General features: G+C 27.4%; 1 protein-coding gene across 1 annotated transcript in view; it reads right to left on the bottom strand.

Annotated features, from left to right (window-relative positions):
* The window catches only part of LOC100201820 (interferon-related developmental regulator 2), a 34,103-nt gene that overhangs the window by 8,168 nt on the left and 13,144 nt on the right, over nt 1-12,791 (bottom strand). Inside the window, exons 3-6 of the mRNA XM_065812553.1 lie at nt 12,523-12,615; nt 12,384-12,453; nt 9,894-9,974; nt 3,410-3,608 (exon numbers count right to left, since the gene is read on the bottom strand). Of these exons, the coding sequence (XP_065668625.1) occupies nt 3,410-3,608; nt 9,894-9,974; nt 12,384-12,453; nt 12,523-12,615 (443 nt within the window). The remainder of the gene's footprint in view (nt 1-3,409; nt 3,609-9,893; nt 9,975-12,383; nt 12,454-12,522; nt 12,616-12,791) is intronic.

Consider the following 12,791-nt stretch of genomic DNA (forward strand, 5'->3'; position numbering starts at 1 on the left):
TTATCTAACAATTTCTAGAGAGTTCTGAAAGCTATGAGAAGTTTCCATAATTGCTGTGAGTATATATAGGGCACAAAATGACCTGTCAGAATAATTAAAATTTCTACATTGCACAGCTTTGTTCAAGCCCATGAATGACACAACTGATTTATGAGTTTCAGAAAGACCACCCAGCAGCTAAAGTCACACAGAGTATGAATGATGGGATAGGACACGGTTGGATGTCTAAAGCAACAGCAAAGCATTGGTTCTAACACTTTATTATTGCAACAAAAATTTAACTAGTTTGACTATCGTTAAATAGAGTCTCTAATGTTTGACCCTGTCATTTCCAGAGTTGAAAAGTGGATACTCAAGATAAACCACACCAGGTAGTTCCATAGACAAGGACCTGAACAACTGCCAAAATTAACTTTGAAAGTACTCTTGCATGCTCAATAAACAGGAGACATTAATTAATTTTCTGAAAACTTTCCAACCCACCCTATGAAAACCTTCTGAAACCCACCTTTCTGAAAACTTTCCAACCCAGCTAATTTAAAACTCCTCTTCCTTCTCCCTGTTTATTATTTTTACTTGTTTCTGATTTTTTTGAGATAAAATTTTTGTTATTAACAAAAAAATTTACATCTTAAAACTAAAAAAAATTACTTGTAAAATCTTATTGAGATTATGATAAAAAGGCTATTTAAAAAATATATTCAGTAAAAATACATGGATTTTAGGTTTTGATTATGGATCAACGACAAATTAAATTTAAGAAAAGTTGTGATTATAACATCATAAAATGGTAATTGTTACTTCATTCACCATAACACAACAGATTATTTTTCTAATAACAAAATAACAATGTATGATTCAACAACAAAGACACCCAACATGCGCCGACAGATTACACAGCCCAACAGAAATTTTGTTTCGGAACCAAAGTTAGTTATTTCTTATGTATTTCCAACTGCTGAATTTAAAAACGACATTCAAAATCACATATTAGCTCTAGTTTAAGAATTAAAAACAAAAATTTTCTCTCAAGGGTATAAATTTTCATTTTTTGAAAAGAAAATTTTTTTGTTTGTTTTTGATTATCCACAATGTTTTATACATGTTTAAAACTTGTGATATTAGTTATGTGTGTTTGCTAAAGTTTCTGGTCTAATTTCTTCTTAGTTTTTTTTTTTTTTTCATTTACTAGCGTAAAATTTGAAAAATCAACACGCCAAGGAAGTGTGTAAATTTAGAGGACAAATTTAAACTCCATATATATGCTGTATCTCTTGTTCAGTTACACTATGAGAATGGTTGAAAAATAAAAAAAGATCATCGGCTTTTGCTGTTCTTATGGTATAGAGGGAGCCTAAAAACCATACAGATGACTGCTATTTCTGCTTAACCCTACCCATTAAGGCAGGTTTGTCAATGAAGAAAATAGGAACAGTTGAATATCCGAATCTTCCATCTGCTATTCAACCTATTACACATTTGGATAGTTTACCAGTTCCTACTCCACCACAAAGTTGTGAGTTAGAAGCGCAAAATAAAGGCAGAAATGAAGTAGAAATAGAAGAATAAGAAGAAAACAAGCCTTCCACATCAAATGATCCTAATTTTGTGCTAACAGATGAAGCACCACACAGATTGAGTCAAGCAAAATTAAGTGATCTTGCTCGAGATCTGGACTTGTTACAAGAAAAGGCAGAACTTCTAAAGTCAAGACTAAAGAAGTGGAATCTTCTCCAAATCGATGTCAAGGTTTCACATAACAGAAAACGGCAGCAGAACATGCTTTCTTTTTTTGAGAAGAAAAATAATATTGTTGTTTGCAATGATGTCTTTGGATTAATGTATTGTATTAATTTGAACTATGATCCAACTGAGATCATTCATAGACTCATCTAAGCTAAGCTTGAAAGCTGTATTACTGCACAATGGAAACTGTCTTCTTTCTGTTTCTATAAACCATGCAGTTCACATGAAAGAGACTTATATAAACATGAGAGTTTTCCTTAACTCAATTAATTACAATGTAGACAAATGGAAAATTTGTGGTGATCTCAAAGACTTTGCTATACTTTCAGGAATGCAACTAGGGTATACGAAATACTGCTACTTTTTGTGTATGTGACAGTAGAGACAGAAGTTCATATTATACAAAAGAAGACTGACCTGCAAGAAATCTCAACACAGATAAAAAAAATGTTATCGCGGAACCACCCGTGGATCCAAAAGATGATCTTCTTCCACCATTACCTATTAAGTTGGGTTTAATGACAATTTTTGTCAAAGGTACGAAAGAAGGACAGGCTTTTAGGTATTTAAGAAACAAATTTCCAAAATTAGTGATAAAAAAGTTAAAGAGGGTATTTTGGTTGGTCCAAAAATACATCAACTTATGAAGGGTCCTGCATTTGACGAAGTTTTAAAGGGCAAGAAAAAGAAACTTGGGAAGGTCTTAAGGGAGCGATTTGGGGATTTTTAGGCAACAAAAGAGATAACTACATTCAATTGGTAACAGTACTTCAGCAAAAATACCATTAACATGGATGTAACATGTCCCTCAAGATTCATTTCCTCCACTCACACCTAGACTTCTCCCCCCCCCCCCCACCAAGTTGTGGAGATGTTAGTGATGAACATGGTGAAAGGTTTCACCAAGTTATTACTGTAATGGAACAAATATATCAGGGTCGTTGGAATGAGGCTATGCTTGCAGATTACTGTTGGTTGAAAACTAACTGAAATTTTTATTTCAGTTAGTTTGCTCTGTTGCAAACTAACTGAAATAAAAATTTATTGCTATTGTATATCTCAGAAACTAGAGCTAATAAAAAGTTTTTGTTGTCATTTTCTTTTTTCTCAGCACAAAATTAGTATAGTTTGAATAAAATTGCTAGATACAAAAAAAAAAAATTTTTGTTGCTCAGCGTAATTTATTCTAATCACTAAGTAACAATAAAAGCTTTGACAAAAAGAAGGCATTTTGACAGCACAAATAATTATACACCAACAGTGTTTGTTCTCAACATAAACATTAGCAAGAGGTCATAGACAATGATGATGCATATATATTTATGAAGATATATATTTGTTATATACAGATATGGAATTAAAAGTGACAATTTTATTCAAAAAACTATTAACTATTATATCATCATATTTTAGCCAAACCAAAACCAATTTGATTGAAATTTTTCTGGATTTATAAAAATGGGTAAATCTGTTGTCAATCCTATTAAGATATTTTATTCATTAGTTATTCCTTAATAAGGTGCAAATCAACAAATTACATTCTTTTAATGATTTTATATGTAATACAACAACTTTTTAACAGTTTTAAAATAAATATTTCAAAGCTCTGTCCTTAAAAAAAAAAAATTTAAATTTATAAATACATAATTTTTAAAACTCCTACACTAGCTCTGACTAATGGAGAAGCACTTTCATCACCAAGGAGATTAATCAATATTGATTTTAATGTTGTAAATATATGAGATGCATCTGCAACACCTAACTGTATACATAAGACACTACTGATGTCTGATGACATAATGCAATCTTCTGGTTGACCTTTCTTTAACAGTTTTTCTACAAGGTCTAGAAGTGAATCCTTTCTGAAAGATAATCAAAAAGCAAAATCAAAATAATAATTTAATTTTATTGTAATAATTTACATGGAGAAGCAGCGTGGAAAATAAGAAATTTAAGGCAAGCAGTCAATTTGACTGGCTAACTCGTGGAATTGACTGTCAACTGTTTTTTTTTGGATGGTCAAATTTTTTTCTTTGTTTAAATTTTTATCTTAGTAATGGTTCTTCATTACTGAGTTTTACATAAACAAAAAAACAAAAACAAATAATGCTTGAAAATTAATGAATTTGTATTCCTTTTAAAATGACAATTTTCAATAAAATCAAGGCTTTTTAAATGAAACGTAAATAACTAACACTCAAATTACTAGCTAATGCTATTAGTTTAAAATAAATTCTCGCGCACGCAGATTCCCATTCAATTAAAAAGAAAGTTTGATACCATCCAAGCAATTTAATTTTGGATTTTCTTTTTTTAATATGAAACAATTTTTATAAAATATTTAAAAAGTTTAAACTGAATATTTAATACTAAAAGAAGTTGTTTTGTGAAATGCTACTCTAACAGTTACTTATGTTATATAAAACAAAGTTTTTACTAAAAGTAAACATATTTTCAAATATATGCTTTGTCTAATTCCTTCATAAATAATAATAATAAAAAAAAGTGCAAACACGCTATTGATAATTTTAAATTTATCTAAAAATATTTTATTCAGTGCAATGATTTTGTAAATGGAGGAAAAAGCTACAAGAAAATTTAATGTGTTATTAATTTTTGTTGTAAATTAATTAATTTTGTGTAAATTCGTGTTGTAAATTTATTTGAATAAATACAAAAAAAAAAAAAAAAGTTGTTGGAAGAAATAATGTACTTAGTTATGTACAACAATTTCACATAATAACAAAAAAAGAATTTTAATTTTTAAAGTTAACCATGTTAAGGAAAAATACTTGCACATTTTATTTCTCTGCTCATTAAAATCATTTAAAAACTGCTGATGTTAATTAGGTAACAATAATGTTGTTAACTCTTGTTAAACTGAATATTTAATATTAGGACAATCGTTTTAAGAAACATTCAAACCTCGGAATTAGGAAAAATGAGGTTAACAATAATTTGCTGACCTCAATCTTTTTGAGGTCGGCATCAGGTCAGCAAAAATTATTTGATACAAAGGTCTGACCATAAAACATAGAAACGAGGTCGACAATTTTTTGCTTCATTTCAATTGTCATCTCTTGATTCCACTAGTTATGCTCTGCCTGATATAGTCATCAAACAGGTTGATACATTGCTTGACATTCATAACACTCCAGCTTCTATATCAAAATTGATTTTCTGCTTAGATTCTTCTACAGTTTGTTGTTCAAACAACATAACTGTTATAATCTTGCAGCAGTGTTCTCCGGAGTTGTCGCCTATACGTTCAAAACTATTTAACAAGTGATTATCAGTTTTATTTTCCAGCCTGCTGGAAAGCGGCATCTGCTATACCTATTTTCAAAAATTCTGGAGAGCGATCTGACTCATTTAACTACCATCCCATTAGTCTTCTTCCTATCACAAGCAAGGTTTTTGAGTCTTTAATTAACAAACACTTAATCTCTTAGCTTGGATCTAATAACTTACTTTCATTATCAATATGGATTTCATGATCAATATGGATTTCGATCTTCTTGTTCTGATTTGCTAACAGTAATAACCGATAGGTTTTGTTTTATCGTGCATTAGATAGTAGTGGAGAGGTTTAGGCTATCGCTCTTAACATTTCTAAAGCTTTTAATAGAGTTTGGCATTCTGGTCTTCTTCATAAGTTTTCTTCTTAACGTAACATCTTTAAAATTATTGAATCCTTGATAGACAGCACCCTTCTTCATTTCCCGTAACTTCAGGGGTTCTTCAAGGTTCTATTCTTTGCCCTATACTCTTTTTAATTTTCATTAATGATTGTCCAGAAATTCATACATCTAAAGTGGCATTGTTCGCTGATGATACTACCATCTATTCTTGTCTTGATAAGAAGCCAAAGCTCTGATTGTTTGGAGGGAGGATTTGAGATCGAAAAAGATCTCACTGTGACCCCCTGCTACAGCATGGGGGTCACAGTGGCTGGTGAATTTTAATTCAGATAAAACCCAATTTTTTTCAGCCAATTGTTATCACAATAATCTAGATCTTCCAATATTTATGAACATTAAAGTACTCAAAGAGTCATCTACCCTTTATCTTCTAGTATTATCTCTTACTTCTGATCTTTCTTGGAAACCATATATCAAATCAATTGCAAAATTAGCATCTGCTAAGGTTGCATCTCTTTATCGTGCTCGCATCTTCCAATGATGTCCTTTCTCTTTTAGACAAGGTGCAAAAACGCATTGCAAACATAGTTGGACTTGCTCTTGCAGCCAACCTCTAACCATTATCACATCATTGTAATGTTGCTTCTCTTTCTCTTTTCTATAAATAATGTAATGGGCACTGCTTTAAAGAGCTAGTATCTCATGTGCCATCTACTAAAATTCATTTTCGTGTTACTCATCATTCTATCAAGTCTTATCCTTTTACTATGACTGTTCCTAAGTGTTCCGAAAATTTTTATTCCTCGAACATCAGCTCTTTTGAATTTGCTTCCTTTATCTTACTCTCCTGATTCATATAATTTGCAATATACAAATCAGGAAAAAATTACAAATAAGTTGTCTGTTAATCATTATCTTGCTAAACTTTTCTCTTCCAGTAACTCCCAACTTTATTAGTGGTTGCTTGCAGCCTTGTTGGAAGTGAAGTCGTTGAAAAAATTGCGTGAAAGAATTATTTCACGAGAGAATTTTCAGTAATTAAACTTTGAATGAATGAGTTTGATACTTTGATCTAATTGAGTTGCGCAATTTGCTTTTGAGTTAAAACAGTTTTCGATCACTTAATTGATCTAATTGAGTTCACATTTACAATATTTTTAAGTAAACAACTGTTTACAACAAACATGTTAGATTTTTTACATGTTTATTGTATACAATTATTTATAGATTTATTTAAAAATAATAATATATTTACTATATAAATATATACATCTATATAGATATATTTATTATATAAATATATCCCCTAATCTTTTTTTTTCAGAACATAACTTTTGATAAATTAGCCTGTATTAGCGATTATACAGCGATAAATTACAAAAAAATATATATTATATACATTATACCACAATTATAAAACAAAAATTAGTTAGCCGGAACAGTATTTTCAAAGGTAATAGAGTTATTTTTAAAGCTCTTGATGTTTTTGGCATTAACAAGGTCAGATGGCAATTTATTCCAAATATTAACAACCCTAAGGGAAAAAGAATATTAGTGGACTTAGAGTTTAAACTTTTGTTTGCTAAATTTGAATGTGTCACCTTAAGTGTAAATATAGTTGTTTATTAAAAAGAAACTTAATATATTTAGGCAAACTTAATTAGCACAAATTAATCAGCATTATTTTGTGAAAACAATTCAACGCTAGAGGTTTCACAAGCTTTTATTCCAACTTTTTAAAATGGACCCGGTAGCTTGTTCATGGACTTGGGCCCAGTATTTTCTTCCTGGTACCCAGAATCGGAGACTCGGTATAAACTGGTTCCGGCATATCTCTAAAATATATACATTTTAAGAGTCCTATTATAGAAAAAAAAAGAAGCACATTCATTTATTACAATTTGTGGCAAAATTTTACAAGAAAATAAAAACAAAAGTTAAATGTAAAGTTGAAAAAAAAATGTTCTTAGTTAAAATACAAAAATTATTATATATTATTATAACTATGATCAAAATGATGTATTGAATATTTTTATTAGAATAATAATAAAATAAGAACTTTAATCATTTATGAAAGAATGATTTTTTACCACCAGTAAAATAAAAGTAATCTAAATAAGTGAAGCGAAAAAATTAATATAGTTTACATCATGTTTATTATTATCAATGGAGCAAATTAAAGTAGCATATCGTAAACAATAAAACTATTTTGATTGCAATTCCGAAACTTATATGATTTTATGAAATTTCAAACCATGTTTTTCAAAACTCTGATTTTTTTTTCAACCAGTCAACCATGCCCAGCATGAAATCATTTTGAGAGGTCAAAATAGCAATTTTAGTCATTTCAGGCGGTCGTTGACCAGCCGTTATTTTCCACGCTGGAGAAGATTTTAGAAAAGATGTGTGATCAGATTGTAAAGAAAAAGATTTACTTAAATTAAAGGAAACAAACATATTCCAATTGTAAGGAAAATATGAATTAAAATTGCAAAAAAAAATGTTGAAACATTCTCTACAACTTTAACATACAAATATTATCTAATTCTAATGATTTCTAATTCTAATGTATAAAAGTTCCATACTGGGTGAATAGAATACTTATGGAATTCTGTTCACTAGTTGTTGAGCTTGTAAATTTATCAAAAATAAATGGCAGCCATTAAAAATACACAACAAAATAAAAATAAATATGGGGGCTCATGAAAGAGCACAATATTTTAGTTTGCATTATATTAATTCTATACCAAAAATATTGTATTTAATATAATGTGTTTAATATAATGTGATATATATTAGTGCTCTGCATGTCTACCATATCCAAGCCTTCTTGGGAAGCGCGTGCAGTCGCATGCCTTGTTTGTCCATGCTTAAAGTAATTTTTTTAGACAACATGACCATGTTTTTATATAGTAAGCACTTTAGAATTTGCTGCAAAATAAAGCTATAAGAAACTAGAGAATAAAATAGCAATACTTGAAGAAAAGAATTGAAGACAATATGAAATAGAAAATCTAAATAAGCTAAAAAAAAATTGAATATTAAAAAAAGAAAATTGTTGTCAAAAAAAATATACCTAAATACTTTACTCTTTTACTTTGTTTTCTTATTTTAAGGGCATTTGTTATATTCCATTACCAAAATTGATACAAGTCGAGGAAAAAAGTAGATATGAATATAACTAAAAAAAATTTTTTTTTCGATATAAATTTTTTTGCGACTTTTTTCAGTCAGTATATTAAGGAAATACATTATAATTTGCACTAGAAGCACAGACAATTTTTAAATTTGTTTTTTAAATGCCTTTGTTAAACTTTACTGTTTTTATCAATGCACATGAAAGCGATAAGACTAATTACTATTTATCAGTAAAAAAAAAAACTGAAATGATGCTCCAAAATCTTGTGGGTTAGTGCATTGTTAATTTAAGAAAAAAATGTAAATTTACTTTGTTGTTAATTTACTGAACTTCTTTAACAAAAATTTCAGGAGCCTAATTAAAACTTTTTTTTTAAGTTTTTAAATACATTTTTTTAAGCAGAGCAATTGCTATGTTCATTATCTCTAGTGATTTGTTTTAACATTGGAAATTGGCAATATAAAAGAAACAATTTCAGACATATATCAAATGTGGTAAATATATTTATTAAAGAAACTATGTTATTCTTTTATTAAACTTATTCCGTCACAAAACTCAAATAATATTTTTTACAAATTAATAACAACTTATTTTCATTTTTTTCTATTATATAAGTATTGAGAAAAACATCAAATATAGCAAAAATATTTTTAAAAGCGAAAAGATGTAAAAACGAATAAACAAGAAAAAACAAAAAAAAAAACAATTTTCTTATAGTTCTAGCGCACATAGCAAATTAGTTTCTTAATTATATGGACTGATAAAAATCATGAGTAAATTGCATATCAAAACTTTCAATTGTGGTTAAATTGTTATAAAAAATAATGTTTTTTATAACAAAGACTCTAAAGAAAAAAGAATACAAAAGCTGTATAAATATTTTATTAAAAAAAAAAAATTATTTACTTTTTTTAATTATTAAATTTTCTAGTTTATTTGATTTATCTTGATATTTCGTTACAATTTTGTTTCCTTTTTTTAGGATTTTTTTTCTTTTTCTTAGTAGATAAGTTTTTGTTGCGAATTATTGAAACGTTTTACAAGTTAAAAGATGGGAACTACCGCTGTCAGTTTATCTAAAAAAATTACTTAAACTGTGGATGAACAAGGCGTGCGACCGCACGCACTTCCCGGGAAGGCTTGCATATCCATAATACTTTGACAAAGTCATGATTGTCAAAATTAGTTTTATACTATTCCAATATTAACTAAAAAATTGCTTTAAGTTTTTTTTAATTATCCAAAAAATTTACTCTAGCAAGTTAGAGAATATTATAATGCTCAAAGTAATGTAAATTTTTTTTTCAAATATTCAAATAAATTACTTGAGCAATTTTGAAAATATTACAATGCAAACACAAACTTACCTACTCAACAAAAAATCATATAAATATCTTTGACATAGACCATTCTTTATTTCCATAAGTGAAACATGACGAACTTTTGCACTATAGAGTAAAAAAAAGAGAAAGGGTTATCACTACTAAAACTGCGAGTAAAAAAATTTGGGACAACAAAATACTTCAATTGAATCAGGAGTAAAAAAATGGTTGCCATTTTTTACTTCTGACTCTATTTTCTAACTCTCTCTCTATATATCTATATATATATCTATATATATATATATATATCTATATCTATATCTATATATATATATATATATATATATATATATATATATATATATATATATATATATATATATATATATATATATCTATATATATATATATATATATATATTTATATATCTATATCTATATCTATATCTATATCTATATATATATATATATATATATATATATATATAATATATATATATATATATATATATATATAATTTTATAAAAATTTTAAAAATAATACTCAATTTATATAAAGATAACTAGTTTAAATTTTATGGCTTCAAAACTACCATTTTTTTAACAAAAAATAAAAAAGTACATATTTTTATAGTTTTTTCAAATAAATTTTTTTAATTTGTGTTTCCATAAATTTTTTAAAATTATTTTTGAAATTTTTAAAACATTTCACTTCTTTTGAGACCCAATATGGTATGCTTTTGAAGAACTTTTTTTTTCAAAATATTAGGGACCCGTCTGATGTTTAAGGGTCTTGAGCGACCCCTAAAACTTTTTTTTAATTAAAAATTTTTTAAATTTAGTATTAATTTATTACATAGCACACAGGGGGTGGCAGCAGAAAATTTCAAAAAAAGTTGTTTTTTGAACACCCCTAATATATATATATATATATATATATATATATATATATATATATATATATATATATATATATATATATATATATATATATATATATATATGTACTTTCTATTGTACTTAATAGAAAAAATTATCTGATAAAATAATGGAGTATATTGATAAATTATTCCTAAATATTCCAATTATTTTTTTGAAGAAAAGTGTGGAATATACTTTTTAGATAAAAAGTTTTGCTCTAATATATCTGTCTCTTCTTATTCCACCAAATACAAAGTTAATTTTTACATATCGTACATTTTTAATGAAATCATAACTTAACTTATAACTTAAGGTGGTGAAGTCCTCAGATGTTTCTCCCAGTTTACAAGATTATGGTAATCAACTGCATTAAAGTTTAGGAGAGAAATTTTGAATTTTCTTAGTTCTGTAGAATTTGAAACTGTGCATCACCTTGCAAATTTATCAACATCAATCAATGCACATCAATCAACATTGATACCAAGATATTTTCTGGGTGACCATAATATGTATTTATCAACTATAAGTCAATCACTATCAGGAAGGAAATGGAAGAGCTGAATTAAAAGCCGGAAGAGCTGAATTAAAAGCCGCAAGAGTTTAGATGCCTTTATAAAACTGGTTATGCACAGGTGTGTTTCTTTATAAAATCAATATATAGAACCATACCTGTGCATAAACTCAAAAAATATAATCAGTAATTATTTAAACAAAGGATTAAATTTGCTGTTGTAAGCCATTGAGAACAAACCTTTTTTTTTGCTAGGCTTTCTTCTACCACAACTAAATGTCTCAATGGCAATTGAACTAGATATCTGGAATGCAGTTCCAGCAATCTTACACCATTGTTCACACCAGTATTTACGCTAGCTCCAATCAGCGCCAATAGCTAACATATAACAGTTTTTTTTTGCCAAAAAATCTATAATACCATTCTTGATATTTGTTGATGGTGCACTTGATGGAGAAACACGATCAAGAAAAATGGAATAAGGTTCTTCTATTAATGTGATATGTTCCTCAGTGATAATATCTTTACTGTTAGTTGCTAATGCACAAAGAGTGTTATTTTTTCACCCATCGAAAAAAATTGATTTTGGACCTACTGAATACATAGCTAACTTTGCTTTGTGTGATAATGTAGTTCTAAGCAGTTTTCAGAGCTTTAGAGTTAAAGGCAGCTTTCAAAATTTTCTAGCCTTTGCTAGACGAAAAGAAATCATAACATTTCTGTCTTTTTATGCTTCTCTTAAATGCATTGGTTAATATAAAAGTACTTTATTCATCTAAAGAGCCAATAGCCATACATTTATTTTTTTTAATTCGCTAAAAATTCATGCTCAAGTACCGTTGATTTTCTCAGACAATTACTTAAATTTTAAAAATAAAAATATTTTGATATTACTTTAGAAATATCAAAATATTTTTGTTTTTAAAATATTATATTAATACAATTTAAAAGTAATATATATAAATATTAACATAAGAGTTACTTAAAATATAAAAAAAAATACAAAAAAATATAATACAAAATAATAAAAGATAGAAGTTTATGGATTCAACAATTTTTATAACACATTTTTGACAAAAAACTTTTTGAAAATAATATAAAACCTTTTTTCCCGTGCTCCTTCTATGCTATCTAGAAATTTTTGCTCAAAATTCTCATTGTATTCTAATCCATCTATAAAAACCATTATTTAGTTAAATAAAAAAATCAAAATTAAAAATAAATAAAAACAATTGAATATACCTTCTACTGCATTAAAAGTCAAATCAACTGAACTTGCAACACTTTCAATATCATCATCAGAATCATTTTCATCACTACCAGCATCATTTGCAGCTATTATAAATAAATACTGAACTATTTTAAATCTATAACACCTTAATTTAAATCTATAAATTATTTTTAATAACATTATTTTAATAAAGAACTTTAAAAAAACTACACCTAAATACACAAAACACTGAACACTACACAAATATCTGAAAGTCAAAATACTTAGTTGTATTTTTATT

Source organism: Hydra vulgaris, chromosome 12, assembly GCF_038396675.1.
Source record: "Hydra vulgaris chromosome 12, alternate assembly HydraT2T_AEP".
Lineage (NCBI taxonomy): Eukaryota > Metazoa > Cnidaria > Hydrozoa > Anthoathecata > Hydridae > Hydra > Hydra vulgaris.